Here is a 21,635-nt window from a genome sequence, read left to right as displayed (position 1 = left end):
ATATCATTACAATGCAACATGGAAAGTGCTGGGCTAGGGAGACATCCCTGTGTTTCTGACCTAGACATGCATGTGTTTCTGACCTAAATCAGAATGGTCAGAAATTACTTTCTGTAAAGAGTAGTGTATGTGCTGAGCTAAAGGGATGAATACAAATGGATCAGGTTAAGAAAAAGGAGGAAGACATTCTAGAAGAAGAAGCAAGGTATAGGAATGAACAGGAAATGGGTGATGGGAGGAAGCTGATTACAAATAAATTGTATGATGTGGAAGGCTGAGGATCTTTATTCTTTCCAACACACTTTATTCTTTCCAAAGTGATTGCATTGAGTAAATACTGCATTTTCTCTCACAAGTTATGGCAGCTTTTAAGTCTTGTGCACAATTCTCACTCCCATGTAGTAGCATTATATATTTGGTATATATTATATATGGTACAGCATCCATATATTTGCCATAACCTGACCATGGACAGAGTATACTCCTCCACTCTTTGATTGCCTATGTGATTTGCTTTGGCCAATGTGATACAGTGAAAATAAAGTAAGAAAAGGCATGAAATGTACTTGAGTCCTCTTTTGCTTTTGCCATTTCCATAAGAAGAATATATCCTGAGTACCTCTCTAGTCCAGGAAGGATGAGAGACACGTGGATGCAACCCCCTGCCTAGGACAAGTTCAGCCATGCCCAGCCTAGATCAGCCCAACTGCAGACACCTCATAGACACATGACTGAACAATATGTGCTTATTTTTGTGTGCTATTAAAGTTTTGTGGTGGTTATGCAGTAATAGCTGACTAATACACAATTTTGAGTGTAAATGCTGCCAAGTTGACAATCAACATACGTTTTCTGAATGGAAGAGATAACTTTATTTGTTACTGCTTTTTGAGAATTACATTTATCTAAAAAAATTTAAATCATATTAAACTCTCACAAACTCCCCTGGAACTGAAAAAAAAAAAAAAAAAAACCAGGACTGTGGCACAGAAAGGGCTATATTGTATTTGAGCCATTCAGAATTGGCCTTTTGGGGCACCTGGGTGACTCAGTGGGTTAAGCATCTGACTTCAGCTCAGGTCATGATCTCACGGTTTGTGGGTTCAAGCCCCGCATCAGGCCCTGTGCTGACAGCTTGGAGCCTGGAACCTGCTTCGGAATCTGTGTCTCCTTCTTTTTCTGCCCTTCCCCTGCTCTCGCTCTGTCTCTCTCGCTCTGTCTCTGTCTCTCTCAAAAATGAAATAAACATATAAAAAATTTTAAAAAAAGAAATGGCTTTTTATGTTTTATAATAGAATAAAACTAGCAACTAAAACCAACTGATTGATCTTAGGGGGTGCCTGGGTAGCTCAGTCCATTAAGCAGCCAACTATGATTTTGGCTCAGGTCATGATCTCACACTTCGAGGAATCGAGCCCTGTGTTGGGCTCTGTGCTGACAGCACACAGAGATTGCTTAAAATTCTGTCTCTCCTTCTCTCTGCCCCTCCCCTGTGTGCTCTCTCTCTCTTTCTCTCAAAATAAATAAACATTTAAAACCAACTGATTGATCTTAAACTCATGAGGTGATAAATCCTGGACTGGTCACTGACCTAATGGGGAGTACAAATCTGAATCCTGCCAAAATAATGAATAGGTGCTTTGTTTATACAGCAAGACTACTTTCTAGAAAAAACAAGCACAGACAGCTCATTGCCTACACAACATCAAACTTAAATGGGCCCGGATATTCCCAAACACAACACGGCTCAGTCAGTAGTAGCCAGAGACTTTGATCTCCTAATGTGTGATAGAAACTCTGAATTTTTAATTATAAAATATAAAACAATCAAAATAAAACAAAAAATAAACAGGCAAACCAACAAGCCAACCAACCACAAAATACGTCTCAATTTCCCTTCCTGGATATGTATACTTCTATATGCCCCCTCCCGCCAGTAGTTCAGAATTCTTAATTTGCACACAGGAATCATCAGTGCTCAGGATCATGTTTATATTCCCCAGATAAAACCAACCTCTCTTACTGTTGTGCCAAAGTTTCACAGTGAATCTCCAAAGAGGATTTAAAGACCGTTCATAACAAGGTTTGTTATTCTCTTCTCTTTGTCCCAGGAACATCAGCAGCATCTGCTCTCCATTTTTAAAAGCTTGGGAAAAGGGAAATATTTGGAAATTTCTAATCGGGATATTGTTAGTTTTGCTCATTTTATTTATTTTTTACTTGTTTTGAAAAATAGGTCTTACTGATGGCATTGAGGTATCTACACTTCATGTGATTTTGAAAAAGAAATTTGTAGGGGCGCCTGGGTGGCTCAGTCGGTTAAGCGGCCGACTGCGGCTCAGGTCACGATCTCGCGATCCGTGAGTTCGAGCCCCGCATCGGGCTCTGTGCTGACAGCTCAGAGCCTGGAGCCTGTTTCAGATTTTGTGTCTCCCTCTCTCTCCGGCCCTCCCCTGTTCATGCTCTGTCTCTCTCTGTCTCAAAAATAAAATAAACGTTAAAAAAAAATTAAAAAAAAAAAAAGAAAAAGAAATTTGTAGAAAAATATTAGCCTGAGTTTAGAAACTTGGATTTCTTAAGACTGATTTTTTTTATTATTTTTATTTTTTTTTAATGTTTGTTTAATTTTGAGAGAAAGAGAGAGAGAGAGAGCTGGGAGGAGCAGAAAGAGAGGGAGAGAGAGAATCCCAAGCAGGATCCAGGTTGTCAGCACAGAGCCCAACACAGGGCTCAGTCTCACGAATCATGAGATCATGACCTGAGCCAAAATCAAGAGTCAGATGCTCAACTGACTGAGCCACCTGGGAATAATATCTGCATTTAATCAGTTTTTATTTCATTCTTTGTTTTGTAAAGTCATTCCATATAAGCTTGGGCTTAAGAGTTACTGTATGGATAAATTATATACACATTTGTCTTAAAATGCTCAATATCATTCAGTGTCTCCAGCTAGAATAAAAGGGGAGTTAGGTAATCTATGTAAATAAAATTAAATCCTGTCTGTGTGTCATTACATCATATAAAAACGATTGGGCATATTTTCCTCAAATTTGGGACATATGTTTGGGATGTTCTATTTGTAAATATTGGCTAGAGGCTCACACAATCGTCCAGGTGCCTCAAAACAAAATGCCATGGTTTTCCATAATAAATGAATCTGAGGTACAGGGAGAGGCATAGGTGCCTCATATGCAGGGTTATGCCATTGAGAGAATACAAAATGGTTTCAAAGAAGAGCCCCCAGGTGAAACTCAGAAGCAGATACTCTGTAGGCAAGTTGATTCTTATAGAGGCAACAGTGGGTAGCAGGTATATATTTATTATCAATGGTTTATTCTATTCCCAAACAGCTAAATTATAGATTTCAGAAGGATCCACAATTAGGTTTAAATGAATGTTGTTTGTTAGAAGGAAATTACTAGAGAGACATAGCTGGATTTTTTTGCACGGGAGGAAGATGATCTTGAATAGATTCAGGGAATTCAAGAAGAGAAATAAAAGTCACATGTGGTAAAACATAGTGTTACATGTTTCCCAAAGTCAACAAGTGTTTTACATTTTGGTACTGAAGATACATATTTTTTTCCAATTTTTTTCTGAAAAAAAATGTGTCTTAAGTTTAGCTAAATTAAACTTCTCAGACCACTACTCAAGTCATTGATTAGATAAAGCCTGTCTGTTTCATGGATAAAAATGTGCTGAGGCTACATCATGTATTTAAAAACATCTCTACCATGTTTTTATAAGATGCACAGAGAGTTATTCTACTGATATGCAACCCAAGAGAGGAAATAGGGTACTGTAATTTGGTGAGTTTCTTCTACTTTTATAGTATTTTATGATTGAGCTCTATCTATGAATGCTAAGCAATCAGCTTTAGTGTCAGACAGATGTGGGTTTCATTCCCAGCCTAGACACATTCTAGCTGTGTGATTTTGGAGTTTATGCCTCAATTTTATGAGGAGGAAAATGGGGATGGATACTACGTACTCTTGGGGGTGTAATCAGAACAAATTATGACATTTAATGTAAACAATGTGCCTACAGTATCATATCCATTGAATGTTAGTTGTTATTGGTATTCACATAAATTTTAAGTGTAACTTGTTTATCATTGTGCATTGTCATATTTCCAAACTGGGCTGGTTTCTGATTGGGTGGTTTAAAAATAATGGCATTTTTCATACTTCCTGGTCAAAAGTTCTCACTCTTTATTTCCCAATTTGAACCATTCAAGAGAAGTATATTATTTTCCATTGTTTTCTACATATTATCCCACTTTTTTCTTCCTGTGATGCTAACTACAATTTTCTTGAAAAACACACTAAAGATCGGTATTTTTTTAATTCCACAGTTCCCATATGGTCTTCATCCTTATATTATTGCTACATTTGTTAAGACAAACATATAATTTTTAATATTATATTATCCCACATCGTAGCAACTCTAAGAGGTGTATTTCTTATGGCATCCATGGGAGAAGAGTTCTAAGTTGGGGGATTTCAGATATTAGTGGGGTGCCAAGAAGTGAACCCAAGAAAGATGATATAAATGTTCTGAGTGTCACTAAAATAAAATAAACATTCTTAAATTACATTTTTATTTATTTATTTATTTATTTATTTATTTATTTATTTATTTATTTATTCTGAGAGAGACAAAGAGAGTGTGAGCAGGAGAGTGGCAGAGGGAGAGGGAGAGAGAGAATCCTGAGCAGACTCCATGCTTAGTGTGGAGCCTGACATGGGGCTCAATCCCATGAACTTTGAAATCATAATTTGAGCCAAATCAAGAGTTGGACACTTAATCAACTGAGCCACCCAGGCACTCCTACGTTTACATATTTAAATCAATATTATTAAATATTTAAATCAATATTATTAAATCAATATTATTAAATATTAAGAGTAGAATTGTTCTACTCTTGTTGATGGATGGCAGGATAGGAGGATATTTAGTTTAGAAGCTGGGGTTATGACTAAGAAAATGTCTACTAATATTCCAAATTGTCTGGTAAATTAAGTACTCCCTTTCCTCCCCTGAAAGCAGTTACAAATTGCCTACATTTGGACGATAAGCTTAATAGAAATGAAGGAAATACCATTGTGGAAAGAGTCTGATGCACAACACACAACAGGGATTGGGCAGGAAATGAGTGGTGGATTGTCGATGAGCAAAGCACTAGGAAACAAGGTTACAGAAGTAAGTGGAACCAAATTGCTAAGGGTCCAAAATCAAGGCAGAGAGGTTTGGCTTCCAGTCAATAGTCAATCTATTCTTTCTCACATCTTGTCCTTTAAATTGACTGAACAAAGAGATCAAAAAACAAAATCTAATGTCTCTTGACATTAGGGGGTGGAGTATGTCATTTAGGACTGACAGTGGAGTGAAGAAATGAAGGAAGACACAAAAAAAGCAACTGTAGTGTGGTGGCACTAGGTCCTGGCAAAGACCAGTCAGTCATCTGTGCTGTCTTTAGAAAACTGTCCTTTATGCTATGACACCTCTATCCGTAGAGTGTGTATTTTTAGATTTTATTGTAGCTCCCTATTTTATTTTATTCTCCTCTGTAAGTCATGTTTATTATGCTTTCTGTTTGGAGACACATGGTACTTGAATTTGCTGTCAGATTAACCAGCTATGTGGTCTTGGGTAAATTATCATCACCTCTGTAAATTTCCTCATGTGTAATTTGAGGAAAGAAATACTTGTTTCATTGAATTGTGATAGGGGGTTTACACATGAGATTAAGGATGAGAAAGAGATTTGCACAATCCTGGGCATAGTCGCAATGCCAACTTTACTCAAATACTTTAGTGCCAAATACCATGTTGTGCATGGAATTTAATAAATCCTTGAAATTATGACTGTTAGAGCTGGTATTAATATATTTTAGTAGTTGTTCATTGTCTCAAAGACATGTTCTGGTAAGTAACTTTATTAAACAGTATGGTAGATGATATAATATTAAAATCTTAATGTTTTTCTTTTTATGGCTATGTCTTATTGTATTTCATACCCTTAATATGAGTGCTGAAATCCTGGAAAGATATCAAACATATGCTGTTATGTTCTTTCCTAAATTAAAGAGGGTATTTCCTTTGAGGTTTCTATCACCAGAGAACATAGACATCCTAGGTAATATTTTTCCTTCTACACATGGATCTCTCTGGACACTTTCATTGTGTGTCAGTTTATAATTCCGCTCTGTTCTTTCCCAAGTGAGTAAGTAAGAGTGAGAATGAATTTTCTCATTGTTTTGCCATGATTTCTTGGCATTCTCTGCTTCAATACTTATTTGCAAATGAAGAGCAAAATGACTTCATTACTCTTTCACTGCTTTTCACAACAGCTTCTACTGTTGCTCTTTGTCAATGGGTTAATAGCACAGCATGGCAAAATGCACTTTTTCTCTTCTTTATTCAGGTCCTCTTCTAAATATAAAACTGGAAATTTATATTTTATCAAATCCGGAGTAATTTTTAAATCATAAATATTTTTAGGTGACCTCCACTTAACAGCCTAAAATACAGCATATCAGACTGTAAAAATGGTCACATACAACATGACCTTTATATTAAAATGCATTTTTGATATAAACAAAATCACCAAAGACACTGAAACAAGGCCAAAGACACCAAAGACACTGAAGAAAGACAATCAGAGAAGGTCGACAATACGATTTTTTTCACTTTCAGTGAAAATGATACAGATACATTTTGAATTAAAAGTAAAGTAGGTTCTTTCTAAATTCTCTGTAAGTTAAATCAAATTTTAAAATCAATGAGTTCACTATTTTCAATTCTCTATACTCTTGTTGACAACTGAGAAATAGCTTTTATAATTTAAACAATTACCTCTAATAGTTCTATTTTATTAATCTATATTTAATCCAGTTTTTTGTAAATTTAACATGAGTTTTAAGTTTTTGAATTTTTTTGGAAAAAGTAAATCAAGGCACACCTGGAATATGATGTAGAAATTATGAACCAAAAGATAGTCCCTATCTACCCAAATTGTGAATAGAAATTCACAAACTGCACCTGCCTTGGGAGGATAATCATAAAATAATGTAAGGCTTCCATGTAAGTCTAAAAAGTGCTGAGTAAGACTCTTCATTTTCATTTTGAAACTTGGGATAGTCTATTGTTATTGGTTTGATTTCAATACTATATCAGTCATATACTTTCATTGTATAAAAAAGATCCCCTTTTTAAATTTTTTTTTAATTTTTATTTTAGAAACTGCCCCATTTTCAACTCAGAAAGGACTCCTTTATGATCTCTTAGCTGAACCTGGTCAGCAATGCATGTTTACTGCTGTTTGGCATAAATCCTCCAGGGACTCTAGGCCTCTCATTATACTCCTCTTTTCCATCACTGTTCAGACAATGCTCCAAATTCTCCACAATAAAATCCAAGAAACCTACATGCACTGCCTCCACAGTATAGCATTTAGAGATACAAGAGTATTAGGAATCAACATATTAAAAGGTTTAAATGTTCATTTATTCATATGTTTAGTTATCCAACAAATATTTATCAAGCCCTTTGTGCCACGGGCAGAAGAATATCTGAGTGAGCAAAACAAACACCCCACCATGTTGCCTTCCATTCTCAATTTCCACTCCCCACTTCTAGGAGATGCCTTTGATTTCTCTCTCCACTCCTGGGCTTTCTTCTGTTCTGTCTGAGTTCCCAGGTGAGAAGGGACTTTGGGAGGAGGCTATGTTAATATGCATTTAAAAATAACTTGGAGATCTTAATGAACAAGAAGAAAGAATAGATCCCAATAGAATAGATCCCAAAGGCACAACATGGAGTGAGGAGGTGAGATTTACAAAAACCAAGGAAGAGGCCTCCCTCCAACCCCCCACCCCTGCATCTGGCTGGAGTGTTTGAGGATTTGGGGAACAGGAGGGTCAGGCTGGCTTACTACCTGAGGACTGTGAGAAGAGAGGCGGGTAAATAAGATTTGGGAGGACCTTTTGCTCTTTGTTATAGCCCTATTGCTACCTGTTTGAGAGACTTTAAATGTTGCTTGTTGTTTAGGGCTATTGGCATTGGACTTGAGCTTCTTCCTCTGTGACACCATGCTGAGACTGGCTAAGAGTCTGCCCTATTTTATTGGAATACACAAGTCCATAAAGGATTCTTTCCAGGACAAAAAAAAAAAAAAATGGGGAAAAAGTGACCAGTTTCTCCACAGAGAAACCTGAGAAATAGTTACAGAGAGGTTGTGTAGCATTTCATTTTTCTAAGGCATTTCCCCAAATTGCTCAATGTTTTTTATTCTTACGGATTATGTCCTTGATTTATGCTAGTCTTATTACTGAAGTATATGAAACATAACTAGTGAAAATTAACCCTTTCTCAGTTTAAATCATTTTGTACTGACATCTACAAATTATTCATTTGCAGTGAAAAATACCGACTTTTCCTTCCTGTTCCCGCCCTTCATTCATAGTATATTTGATATTGTATTTACATTATTTGATATTATAACTGAACTCATATTTTTGTTAGTAATAACAGAGATTACAGAAGTATTTTGCAAGCCTAATGAGACAACACAAATGTAGTAAAAATTAGGTCTTGTGTAATTTTATGGTACCAAGGCACCCATGTTTATTTGTGCAGATAAATTTCTCTCTGCCCCCAAATACAATGTATATATTCGTATCACCATTTACAAAATGGAGATGTGTTAAAGGCAGAATGCAAATAGCAGTTAATCTGGTTTCAAACTTCATAGTTTTCTACTGCATCACACTAATCTCCCAAACTTTTTATAACCTTCCTCTGTAATGACGGATCCATTTAATACATATGTATTTATTTCAGAGAATTTCCATCAGCAGGCTTTAAAGAATTTGTGCTAGGCGATCTTTATTTGACATTTATGGTGTTAGTCTCCAGATAAATAGTACCAAATACCTTAATGTAATGATTTGCAATTCTGTTTTATAAATATTCAGGGGCATATTAGTTGATGTGTACAAAATCTTCCAGATTAAAATGAACCATTAGAATTTTGTAAACTGATATCACCAGCATATTATTACTATAATAGGAAACATAAAGACAGTGTCACTGGCACAAAATCAAATAGGTGTTTATAGGAATTGCTAAGCAAACATGTACTTGTCTTCTAAAGTATGTAATAGTCAAAAGTGTCAGTTAAATTCAAACCCAACCACCTTGATTAATTCCAAAGGAGGCAACACCTGTGATTGACAGCATCTTTCTCTAATCTGCATCCTTATTTGCATCATACAAGCATTACATCTCTTCACTGACCACATATTTTAAAGCTTGAGAACTGTTTCTCTGGAAAGCCTTGCCTAAAATTAGACAACAGAAACAGCTATTCCTTAGAGCATCTGAAACCAGTCCAGTAAAAATACAGTTAGAGGAAATATGCTGAAAGCAAAGATGCTACAAATTTCATTTCCAACACCTTTCAATCTTGACTCTTTGCCTGAGTCTTACAACTAAAAATATATTTAATATTAATAATAAACAACATGTGATAGAAAAAAACAATTATCTTTGACACTCGATTATGGAAGAAATTTTCAAAACTACTCAAGAATTTCTCCATGGCATTTCCCAAAGTGTCACTTACTAAGACTATTTGTGTTACGTCTGTCAACATATTTAGATTTTATATTTCATGTGAAGGCACCCTGCCAAACAATTGGTATTCTATAATTTTCCATGATTCCTTATTTCCGTTTCAAATAAGTTAAAATCAGGAGTGCCATAAAATATTCAAAAATGTATCATTTTCTATTCTGTTGGTAATGGTTTTGTGTTTTTCATTGTGTGTGTTTTTGTTTTTTTACAAATCATCCTCTCCAGAGTGCTACCGGTCTAGTGGTACCAAGGACACTTTGGAATCTTGTTCTTTGTGATTTCCACTTTTGTTTGCAAACTTTCTCTAAGAAAACAATACAGATGCTTAGAGAAGAACAATTATAAATTTATTGAATTTCTCTCACCAATAAGAACTTTAGAATGTTTAGATAGACCATATATAATTGAATTTTCCAATTAAAAATAATACAGCATGCATTTTAAATAGTTAATATTTTTTTTTGGATGTAGTTTAACATTAGCGCATATTTTTCGTATGTTACTTTTTCAAGTTATTTTATGAATAAGTAAACAAGTATAAGCAAACTGAAGTCTTCTCCAGTAAATTAAGTTTGCCATTTAGTGCCTGCCCTCAGGTTCAGACCTTTAAAAAAGTTAGGCCAGGCTTAAAAGACAGCATGAAGAAGACAAAAGTTAAAGCTGAAACCACAATCCTTCGCACACATTCTGGTTCCTTTAGGCTGCTAGTGTTCATTTAATTTTTGCTGATTAGCCAAATCCTACCATTATGATAGCCATCAATTGTATCAGGCAGCCTGTCTGTTCACCATAACTTGAGGCTAAAATGTGCTACCAGGGAAAAATGAAAGAGCTCTTATATTTTCTAAAATAGTTTGGTGTTTTACAAATGCCAAGGCATGAATCACCTACTTGGAGCATGTGACTTCATGAGCTTTACTTCATCTGTACTTAGAAGGAGAGCTTGCTAACTTTTGGGGTACCACTAAAACCTAGCAGATGAAACACAATTCTTAAATCTCAAAAAAAAAATTGGAAGAAGAGAATCAAGAACAGTAAATCCACTTTAATTATATTTTCATAATATTTTAATTATGAGATATAAGAAGGTTTGGAACTATTACAACTGCTTTTTTATTATACATTTAGAAGAGTACTGTAAGAGAGGAATGGACACACCATTTTAACTTTTGTGTTTTTAAGAAGCATGTAAAGCGTCATGCAGAAAAAAAAATGAATAAGGCAGTGTGAAAATTCAATACTTTGGTGGGGCAGTGTTAGATAAGCCATGGGTTGGTATCCATCAGAGTTATCAGCATTGCTAACCTATCTATACAAGCAGATGTCTAGTTAAGAATGTTTTGCTTTATTCTTTTGAATACAGATAGAGTGACTACTCTTATACTTTTTCCACTGAATTCTTTGAAAGGATTGGAGTCCTTTGAACAGCAAACTATCTCTATGCAAAACCACTGCTTTCATTAATATTTTAGCTGCTGATGGAATACTATCTACTACAGACAAACCGAGCTTTCATTTCAGCAACACAGCAATCATTTATTTAGAGCCAGTAGTATTATATTCATTTTATAAGTGGATAGAAATCATCCACTACAGGTTGATGAATTTGCTTAATGTCATATAACAGAACTGCATTTTATGTTGGACTCTAACTAGCTTTGGGAAATATACTAATTCTCATGGGCCATATTTGATACAGCTATAAAGTAAGGCTAGGAGGAGAAGGAGGCTAACTTTTCATGTTACTAAGTTATGGCAAATACCACATACAACATTGAACTAATCTATACTTGGAGTTTTGTTTAATTGTTCAAATTCAGCCAACACTTATCAAATGTTTAATATATACACCAAGCTGGCAATAGGGACAGATATTAAGATGAACACCCAGAAAAAATCTACCTGTCAAAAACTCATGAACTACTGAACGAGAGAGATACAAGGCTATACTAACAAGCAGAATATTAAGTTCAGATAACAAGTGCTCTGGCCAAATGGAGCAAACATGAATTGGATGTACTCTTTCACCTAAAACAACAAAGAACACACAAAACACATGAAACAACAGCTTTATGACACTGAACACTGGGCATTGATGGACAGCAGTATCTGAGAGATGGGAAACCAATGAGATGAACCCAGCAATTGCCCCCGCTTACAGACTTGAGAGAGTTTCTGGGCTGTGATATAGTAAGGAGGGTCTCAGGGTGAGTTCACCAGACTCCCGGAATTGAGCTGGGAATCCAGGGAAGCCAAGGCAGATAGAGATTCTAAGAGTTCTGGATAGGAGAGAGACGCACTAGCACACATATGTGAATAAATATCTGAGTTTGGGGAAAAGATTACTGCCTAAAAGAATCAATAGTAACAGGATCCAGCATTTACACAGGACTAGGAATAGGGCCCAATCCCAATTTTCATACTGGAACACATCATTTATTAATGAGGCATTGAGTAGAGTACATACAATGGTCTCAAGAGTGGGGAATAATGAGCCCTAAGCTAAGTACTGCTGTGGTCCACCTAACAGATTCTAAAAATCAGAAGCAAGGCTGAAAAGAAAATTTGGTTTCCATGTAACTAAACTGCATCCCAAAACAAAGCTCTAGAACATTTATATGAAAACAAAAATATCCAACACTGAAAAAAGTAAAATTCACAAAGTATGGCATCCAACAGAAAATACCAAACATGCAAAGAAGTAGGAAAACCCACATCATAAAGAGAAGAATCAATTAAAACTTACCCAGAATTTGACACCGATGTTAGAATTAGTAAAAAAGACACTGAAATAATTGTTATAACTATATTCTAATTGTCCAAAATATTAAGCAGAGACATGGAGAATATTTTTACAAGACACTAGATATGATAATTACCAAATGTCTAGATATGATAATTACAATATGTAAGATGAAAAAGAAACTGAATGAGATTAATAGCAAATAAGACATTGAAGAAATGATTAGTGAACTTGAAGACTAGTAATATAATAGAAACCATTCACAACGAAGCACAGAGAATAAAAAAATAAACAGAACACAGTTATGGAGTAATTTCAAGAAGCTAAGTATAAAGAAGTAAAAAAAAAGGGAGGGATAGAAAATTATTTTTAAAAGTTTTAGCCGGAATTTCTCAGTTTTCATGAAAACTATTTAAGCCCGCACATCCAGGAAGTACAATGCACACTAAAAACAAGAAACGGGAAAACTACTTTAAGGCACATCATAATTAAACTGATTTAACTAACAACAAAGAGAAAATTATAAACCCAGACAAAGAAAAAGGACACATTATGTGCAGGGGTACAAAGATAAGGGTAATAGCAGATTTCTCATAAGAAATAGTGCATGCAAAAAGACTGTGGAGCAATTTTTAAAGTCTGAAAAGAAAAGGGAAAAAAAATCTGTCAGTTTAGAATTCTATACACAGAAAAAAAGAAATCTTTCAAAAATGAAAGTGAAATAAACACTTTTTCAGACATAGAAAATCTGAAATAATTCATCAACAATAGATTCAAACTACAAAAAAATATATATTAAGGTACTTAATAGGCAGAATATGGAGTGAAAAGCCTCAGAAATGATAACTACATGAGCAAATACATAAAATGGTTTTCTTAGAACTTATACTGCTTAAAAACATAATTGACTAAGGGGTGCCTAGGTGGTGCAGTCAGTTAGGCGTCAGACTCTTGATCTCAGCTCAGGTCATGGTCTCACAGGTTCGTGAGTTCGAGCTCTGCATCGGACTGTGGGCTGATGGCATGGAGCCTGCTTAGGATTCTGCCTCTCATTCTCTCTGCCCCTCCCTGCTTATGCTCTCTCTCTCAAAATAAATAAATAAACTTAAAAAAAAACATAATTGACTAAGATATATAAAAATAAATTGTATGACAATAGCGTAACAGCACAGGGGAGAAATGGAAGTAGACAAATATAAGATTCTTACACAGTAATGAAGTGGTGTATCACATGAATGTAGATTGTGACAACTTGAATATTTATACTATAAATTATAAAGATACCACCAAAATAACAATAATAATAAGATAACAAGGGAAATTAAACTGGATGATAAAAAATACTGAATTAATTCATGAGAAGTCAGAAAAGACATAAAAAGGGAACAAAGAACAGATGGGACAAATTGAAAACAAATAGCAAAATGATAGTTTTAACCCTAACCATGTCAATAATCACACAAAATATAAATGGTTCTAAATATCCCCATTAAAAGGCAAAGATTGTCACATTGAATAATTTTAAAAGATCCAACTTTATACAACTTACAAAAAATGTACCTTCAATATGAAGATACAAATAGGTTACATATAAAAGGATGTAAAAATGTAGACCATTCTGATCAAAAGGAAGTTGATGGGAAGTATGTGAAAAAATTGGAACCTCCATAAGTTATTAGTGGGAATGTAAAATAGTGCATAGACTGGAAAACAGTTTGCCACTTCCATAAAACTACACATAGCAGTACATACATACAGCAATTCCATCCCTTGGAATATATCAAAAAGAAACAAAACATATGTCCATACAAAAATTTATAGCCAGATACCCAGTGCAGCATTATGCATAATAACCAAGAAGTAGAAACAATTCAAATACTCATCACCTGATGAATGGATAAGCAAAATGGAGTATATCCGTACAGTGCAATATTATTTGGTAATGAAAAGGAATGAAGTGTTGATACCTGTGTCAACATGGATGAAATATGTTAGGTGAGAGAAGCCAATTACAAAAGACTACAGAATGTGTGGTTCTGCCCATATTAAATGTCTGGAACAGGTAATTTTATAGAGATAGAAATGAGAACAGTTGTTGGCTAGACTAAGAGATTTGCAGGAATGGGGTAAATGAAGACTGACAGCTAATAGACACAAGCTTTTTTAAAGAAATGATGAAAATTTAAAAATTAGTTCGTGTTGATAGCTCCCTGACTCATAAATATACTAAAAAACAATGCCTTGTAAACTGTAAACATAGGAACTTGATGGTTGTAAATAATATGTCAAAAAAGCTATTTAAAAGCTTGAGTGGCTATTTTAATATTAAAGTAATTTTCAGAGCAAAGCATATTAAAAGGGAGAAAGAAGAAAATTTCACTATGATAAAGAGGTCAATTAGCAGTAACATAACATCACAAAATATGACAATCCTAAATTTTTAATCCCTTAATAATAGCACTTCAAATATTTTAAGTAAAAACTGATAAGATTGTAATGAGAAATGGATAAATCAGCAATTAAAGTGAGAGTTTCAATACTACTCTCAAAATTGACAGAACAAGCAAACAAAATTAGCAAGGATATAGAAGACTTAAACAACACTACCACCGCATCCTAATTGTTGTTTGTAGAACACTTTACCCTACAATAGCAGAATAAACACATTCTTCTCAAGTTCATGTGGAACAGATTAATGGATAAAGACTTATCTCATAGACTACTATTTAGCAATAAAAAAGAATGAACTTTAGGGAAAGCCAAAGCATGGATGAATCTCAAAATAATTGTGCTAAGTGAAAGAAGGTAAATGAAAAAGAGTACAACTATATGATTCCATTTATGTAAAATTCTAGAAAATGCAAACTAATCTATAGTAACAAAAACCAGACTATGTTTCCCTGGAGACAGGGGCTGATGGATATGTTTCTCATCTGGATTGTGCATTCCTGTGTCAAACTGTATACTTGAAAAATGTTTTGTGTGGTATACCATGTGTTAATTATAGTTGAATAAAGCTGTTAAAAATTCAGATAGCAAGATCTAAAAGTGACAGGGAGGAGAGATAATTATCTAATAACTATTATTTTTTAGGGTCTCACATTTCAGTTAAATGGACTGCTGTTTATTTATTGATCACCATTTCCAGATAGGAGTTATTTGTTGATAAATGCAATTATTAAAGTAAAATTTAAAAAAGAATCTACTGATTTTTATGCATGATTTCAAGTTAATGACCTCAGGCACTGCCTAGGTTCTTATGACAGATACTTTCTTATAGGTTCTGTGTTTTGGGGGCTTGGGGTTGTTTTGTTTCTTGTGTGTTGCTTTTTTGTTTGTTTCTCTGTAGACTAGTTTTGGTGAACCTTCAGCCTTATTAGGAACTTTCATCCATGGCCTAGGGCTAATAAGGCTCCAAAACAGTGGTCCCCAAATCGGTCTGTTCATTACTATAATCTGGAGAACTTTAAGAATTTACCAATGCTCCATCCCTAGTACAGACCAATTAAATTAGAATCTCAGGAGGGGGGGCAGGCAAAATATCAAGAGATTTTATTAAATAATTTATTTTGATATCTAACTTCTAAAGCATTTCTTTAGAAAATATATTATACCTAGTCCTTTTTGGTGTTCTTTTTCACACATCCTTGAATATAAAAATAAGATCTGATACATAGGACAACATACGTGTCAAACTATTCAGAGAAGAGAGTGGCTAGGATGAATCCTTGCAAAATGTCATGAAATATTAACTTGTTAGATGTAAAACAGTTAAGTATATCCATTTGGGCTCAAGCAGATATTGTTATACTAAATTCTACAGTAAATTTGGTATTAAAAGTCAAAATTGTAATGACAATTTCTGGAGGAAAAACTTGACACTGAAAAATGTCTCATTTGTTAACTGGGTTGAAAAACACTGCTATCATTTCAATACCTTACATTGGCCTTCAAAGTTACAGTTTAAGAAACATTCGCTTAACTTCATGCTTGTTACTGATGCCTTTACACACTCCTTTTTCTTGCTTCTATTATTTCTTGGCTTACATTCATTCCACAGTCAATAAGTACCATTCACAGTTGATGCAGCATTTTCTTCCAATAATCAATTACAAAGATTTGTAAAACCAGGAGCAAGGTCCTGCTTCAAGTGGGAAGGTTGATGCAAAGAAGCATAAAATCTAGTTCATACCTGAAAAACAGTTACTTTCATGACTTCCTAAATACCTGCCCTTGTGTGCCTCTAAACATAGTCTGGGTTTATAATCCTTGATTCTCAAACCTGTACCTCAATTTAGAGGGAGACAGAAGTTCTGGAAGTAGTAACAGGCTCACCTTTCACTTACTGAGCATGAAGTCTGCAGCACACATAGGACTCACGCTTGGGGACCTCGCGAAGCTATCCTGCCCCACTTATGAATAATGGAACAGGTCATCAGTTTATTTTTTGAGGCCCTCGCCAGAGGAACTGGATCAGGTGTTTTGTTTTAAGGGTTGTTGTTTTTTTTCTTTTTAGCAGTCCCCTTGCTTAACGTGGGGCATGCACTCATGACCCTGAGATCAAGAGTCACATGCTCTATTGACTGAGCCAGCCAGGTGCTCCTCAGGTGCTTTGTTTTAATGCAGACAACTTCTAGGTTCTCCACGTTCTGAGAATCCCAGTTAAATTGTTGCCTTTTCACTCCTCCACATCTGCATTAACTACCTTCAGCTGCTGTAACAAATTACCACCCATTTAGTGGTTTAAAACAACATAACTTTATTCTCTCAGAGTTCTAAGAGTCCAGAAGTCCAAAATCAAGGTCTTGGCTGGGCTGTATTCCCTCTAGAGATTCTGGAGAAACTCTTACTTCTTCCAGCTTCTAGTAGCTACCAGCATTCCTTGGCTTGCGACTGAATCACTCCAGCCTCTGCCTCTGTGGTCACGTTGTCTTTGTGTGTGTGCGCGTGTGCATGCGTGTGTGTGTGTGTGTGTGTGTGTGTGTGTGTGTGTGTGTGTAAAATCACCCTCTGCCTCTCTCTCTTAAGGACACTTGTGATGGTATTTATAGCCCATTCAGATAATACAAGACAATCTCATCTCAAGATCCTTAACTTAATTGCATCTGCAAAATCCTTTTTTCCAAATAAAGTAACATTTAGTTTCCTGGGACTGGGGCACAGACATATTTTGGGAAGTAATTATCAGTCAACCACACCATGTCACAACACACATTAATTGTAGATGTGGATAACAGATTCGAAGCTTTTTTTGCATGTCTGGCCAGATCTCCACACTTCCTCTCATCTCCCTACTTTCCTCTCTTTCATTTAACCCTGGGGAGGAAAAGAAAAATCTCAACACTACAGAAATATAAATAAATGATCCACAATTTGTTCAGCATAACCATTACTGAGTCACTCAGTGGAGCTGACTATAAGTTATAATCTCTGCTTAAAGATGTTTAGGGGCACCTTGATGGCTCAGTCTGTTGAGTGTCCAACTTAGGCTCAGGTCATGATCTAGTGGTTCGAGAGTTCTAGCCCCTGTGTATGCCCCTGTGCTGGCAGCTCAGAGCTTGGCTCCTGCTTCAGATTCTGTCTCCCTCTCTCTCTGTCCCTCCCACACTCGCCCTCTGTCTTTCTCAAAAATAAATAAATATGAAAAACTTTTAAAAGAAAGAAAGAAGTTTACATACATTCTACTGAAGTTACTATCACCATCTTCTTTCTGGAAAGTGCTCATATAGTTTTGAGGGTACCAGACCATTCAAGTCATGATTCCTTATCCCCCAGAAATAATGATAGGTACAAAGAGAAGCATGTGATCTTCACTGATCACTGAAGTTTGAAAACTGAGGCTAAAAGAAAAACTTCTTTCTTTGGTTAGCTGCTAAATAATGTGACTACAGAACAGCTGGTGGCTTTATTCCCTGCAAATTGGAGATGCCTGACAGAGAGATGAGAAATTGAAAAAAATAGGAGAGAGAGGGGAGAGAGTGAGGACGAATGACACAAATGGTGTGTTTATGGCATTCCTAGAGCTACCTTTCCTTCCAGTCTGTGAACTACCAAATCCAAGTACTTCCAGTTGGTTTTCAGACACATACATGGCCATGAAGAAAATAGCCAATGAAAGTTAAGTAAGAACTTAGATCCCAGTGAATTCTGCAAGTCTTCTTCTTAAGTCACTAATATTATTTCAGTCAAAAATACATCTTATTCAGACAGTGCTATAAATCTCAGTCTCTCAGGAAAGCCTGCCCTGACTACCTTATTAAAATTTACACGCCCACTGCCCCTGTTCCAAAAACTCGGCTCTGTTTTTTTTTCCAGATATCTATCTCCACATAGCATAATATAAACTACATTTAATCACTTTGTTTATTCTTTGTCTCCATTTTAACCATCAACTAGAATATCATCTCTATTTATGGAGAGACTGTTGTCTTATTTACTCGTGTATCACAATCACTGGATTAAGTCCCTGGCACCTTGCAGACACTCAAGATTTATTTGTCAAGCGAAATAATTAGGTTTTCAGTTTGTTGAATTCTGTAATATTAGAGACAAATATTAGAGAAAGCTAATGAGATGAAGGTTTAAAAATAATGCAGTTGAGTAACATGTCTTTTTGTATTTTAGTTATAATTGTGTTGGATATTTGGCTTATAGAAAAGCAGATTTAGGAAAAAGATTAGGATTTAGAATCAGCTAAAGCTAGGTCAAGTCTTGTCTGCTATTTTATTAATCTATGAGATCTTGAGTGAGTGACATAACCCTATTAAACTTATTCTAGTACTATCAAAATGTTGAATGGGACTTTCAGACCCAGGGCAATCTGACTAGACTTGGCCTAAACCCCAGACCAGACCTGTGATGTATGAGGGCCCTCCCACTCTTGCCTGTGATTTTTGGTGCCTTACTTTCTGTTATGGCCTGTGTTGTGTCTCACCCATCTTAAATTCATATGTTGAAGCCCTAACACCTGATACCTTAGATTGTGACTATAAGGAGACAGGGCCTCGAAAAAGGTAATTCAGTTAAAATGGGATTGTTAGGGTGGGCCCTAATCCAATATACCTTGCGTCCTTATAAGAAAGGAGATTAGGACACAGATACCAGGAATGCAAACCAAGAGGAAAGACCATTTGAGGACACAATGAGAAGGTAGGCATGTGCAAGCCAAGGGAAAAGACCAGAAAAAAAGTGAACCTTCTGATGCCTTGATCTTGGACTTCTAGCCTCCAGAACAATGAGAAGACTAATTTCTGTTAAACCAGAATACCAAATACCAGTCTGTGGTATTTTGTTATGGCAACTCTAGCAAACTAAATACACATGCCCCAAGCTTTTTCTGACAACAGGCCCTTCCATCAGAGTGTGCCAATTTGGTTAATCCCTAGAATTGAATTAATAGCTCCTTACTCCTTTTCTAGGTGAAATCCAACACTATTCAGCATTTAGGTATTATGTTTATTTAGCAAAAAGGTGAGGGATTGCATCGTGGACAATTCAGCCTTGTGTCATTTAGCTGGTCATTCTGCCCCCTTTTCTCTGAGCATCTTTCCCATCTATGTGTCGCATTATAAAGTTTGGATTCTTGCAATAGGACACAACCTGCTGTGTGTGACCCCTTGAGAAGTTTATTTCATGCCCAATTCTTACTGTTTCTGTCATAGATAGACCCCATTGCCAAATTGGCTGGCTGTTCCCTGGAATTCAAATGATTAAAAATACACATACATTACCCCCTATGTAGGAATCAGTATAGAGAAACTACTAGTAGTTATAGGGGTTAGGAAATTGAGTATAAATTTTGAAAAAAAGTATAATTGAAAATGCATGGTTATTCAAGAACTTAACAAGTTGAGCCAGTGTGGTCGCATAGTCTGTGAGTTCAAGCCCTACATCAGGCTATGTGCTGACAGCTCAGAGCCTGGATCCTGCTTCGGATTCTGTATCTCCCTCTGTCTCTGCCCCTCCCCTGCTCGCATTCTGTCTCTCTCTCTGTCTCTCTCTCTCTCTCTCTCAAAAATAAACATAAAAGAAATCATACAAGGATATCCTCAGTTGTAAAATGAGGATGATACAAGTAGTAGCCTCCTAAGAATGAATGGAGTAAGCTATGGGAAGTGTTTACCAGGTCCCAGAATATGTCATTCAAAATTCTTTACTATACTATGACATATTATAATATAAAATTCCATATTTGTATATTTCTATTTGTTATGCTAATAATAGCAATAACATTACAATCACTACCATAGTTTTACTACGAGCATATCATGACACCATTCATATGGAAGGCTATGCAAGATAAAATCAGAAACATAGGAATTTATCCTTGGAAAGATCTATAACATTTGTCAAACTTGACTAATCCCTGGGATGATTAATTGCTTCCTGGTTCTTATTTTTTTCTTCTTTTGGTCATAAATGAGAAGGGAGGCAGTAAACAGGGAAAATAAGAGAGAGGGAAAGAAAGAAATGTTAAAAGTTTAGAAAGAAAATAGTATGGGGCATAGGATCAGAAGATGGATTTGTCTGGGAACACTTGATTGCTTTCCAAAGAAATGGGCTGGAGCTCATGAGCAGACCCCCCCCGCCCTTCCCCCCACAGGTGGATTAGCGAGGCTAAAGGTTATAACCGACGTTGCTCGCACATAACTGTTGAGGACATATAAAAAGGAACACTAGGAGTTCAGAAATGCCCAGTATGTGCTATGTGGCTACAAGAGTCTTTATCTATCTATCTATCTATCTATCTATCTATTTATTTTTATTATTATTTTTTAATAGAAGAGTCTTAAGGAGATTTAACAGAAATCTAGACAGAATGAGCCTGAACCCTGTAGACTGGCCTGGCTTGTTCCCTTTGGTGTTCTCTATATTTACCAACCCCGGCACAAGCCTCCCTACCACCATCCTGCTTCTTTCTCTTCTGTTACCATTTGTCACTGGAACAAAAGTATGCCTTTATTCACTGGTCTCAGATTTAAGCATAGCACAGACTTTTCAAAACTGACCTTTCAAATCTTGTGATGCTTTTCTCAATTCCTATTTTCTTCTCCCTATGTTTATATCTCCTTGTGGCAAGAATGTTCTTTTGCTGTTCTTGTTGTTTAAAAAAAAATGGATAATATCACACATAACATGTTTCTGGTGCCTTCTACCCTTTTCCACACAGTAATTTTATGTATTCTTAAAATAACTTCACTAATATTACACTGTATATTCACTAACTAAAATTTAAATAAAAACTTGAAACTTCA

General features: G+C 35.7%; 1 protein-coding gene across 2 annotated transcripts in view; it reads left to right on the top strand.

The window, feature by feature from the left end:
• KHDRBS2 (KH RNA binding domain containing, signal transduction associated 2) overlaps positions 1-21,635 on the top strand; it is a 590,557-nt gene that overhangs the window by 507,604 nt on the left and 61,318 nt on the right. Inside the window, exon 9 of one of the 2 annotated variants that reach the window (XM_042985304.1) lies at positions 16,732-16,737. The exons of the other annotated variant lie outside the window; for it this stretch is intronic. Coding sequence (XP_042841238.1) covers positions 16,732-16,737 — 6 coding nt within the window. The remainder of the gene's footprint in view (positions 1-16,731; positions 16,738-21,635) is intronic. 2 annotated transcript variants of the gene reach the window in all.

The sequence above is a fragment of the Panthera tigris genome, chromosome B2 (genome assembly GCF_018350195.1).
Source record: "Panthera tigris isolate Pti1 chromosome B2, P.tigris_Pti1_mat1.1, whole genome shotgun sequence".
Taxonomy (NCBI): Eukaryota; Metazoa; Chordata; class Mammalia; order Carnivora; family Felidae; genus Panthera; species Panthera tigris.
The sequence above is the reverse complement of the archived record's forward strand: the minus strand, read 5'-3'. Positions and strand labels throughout refer to the sequence as shown.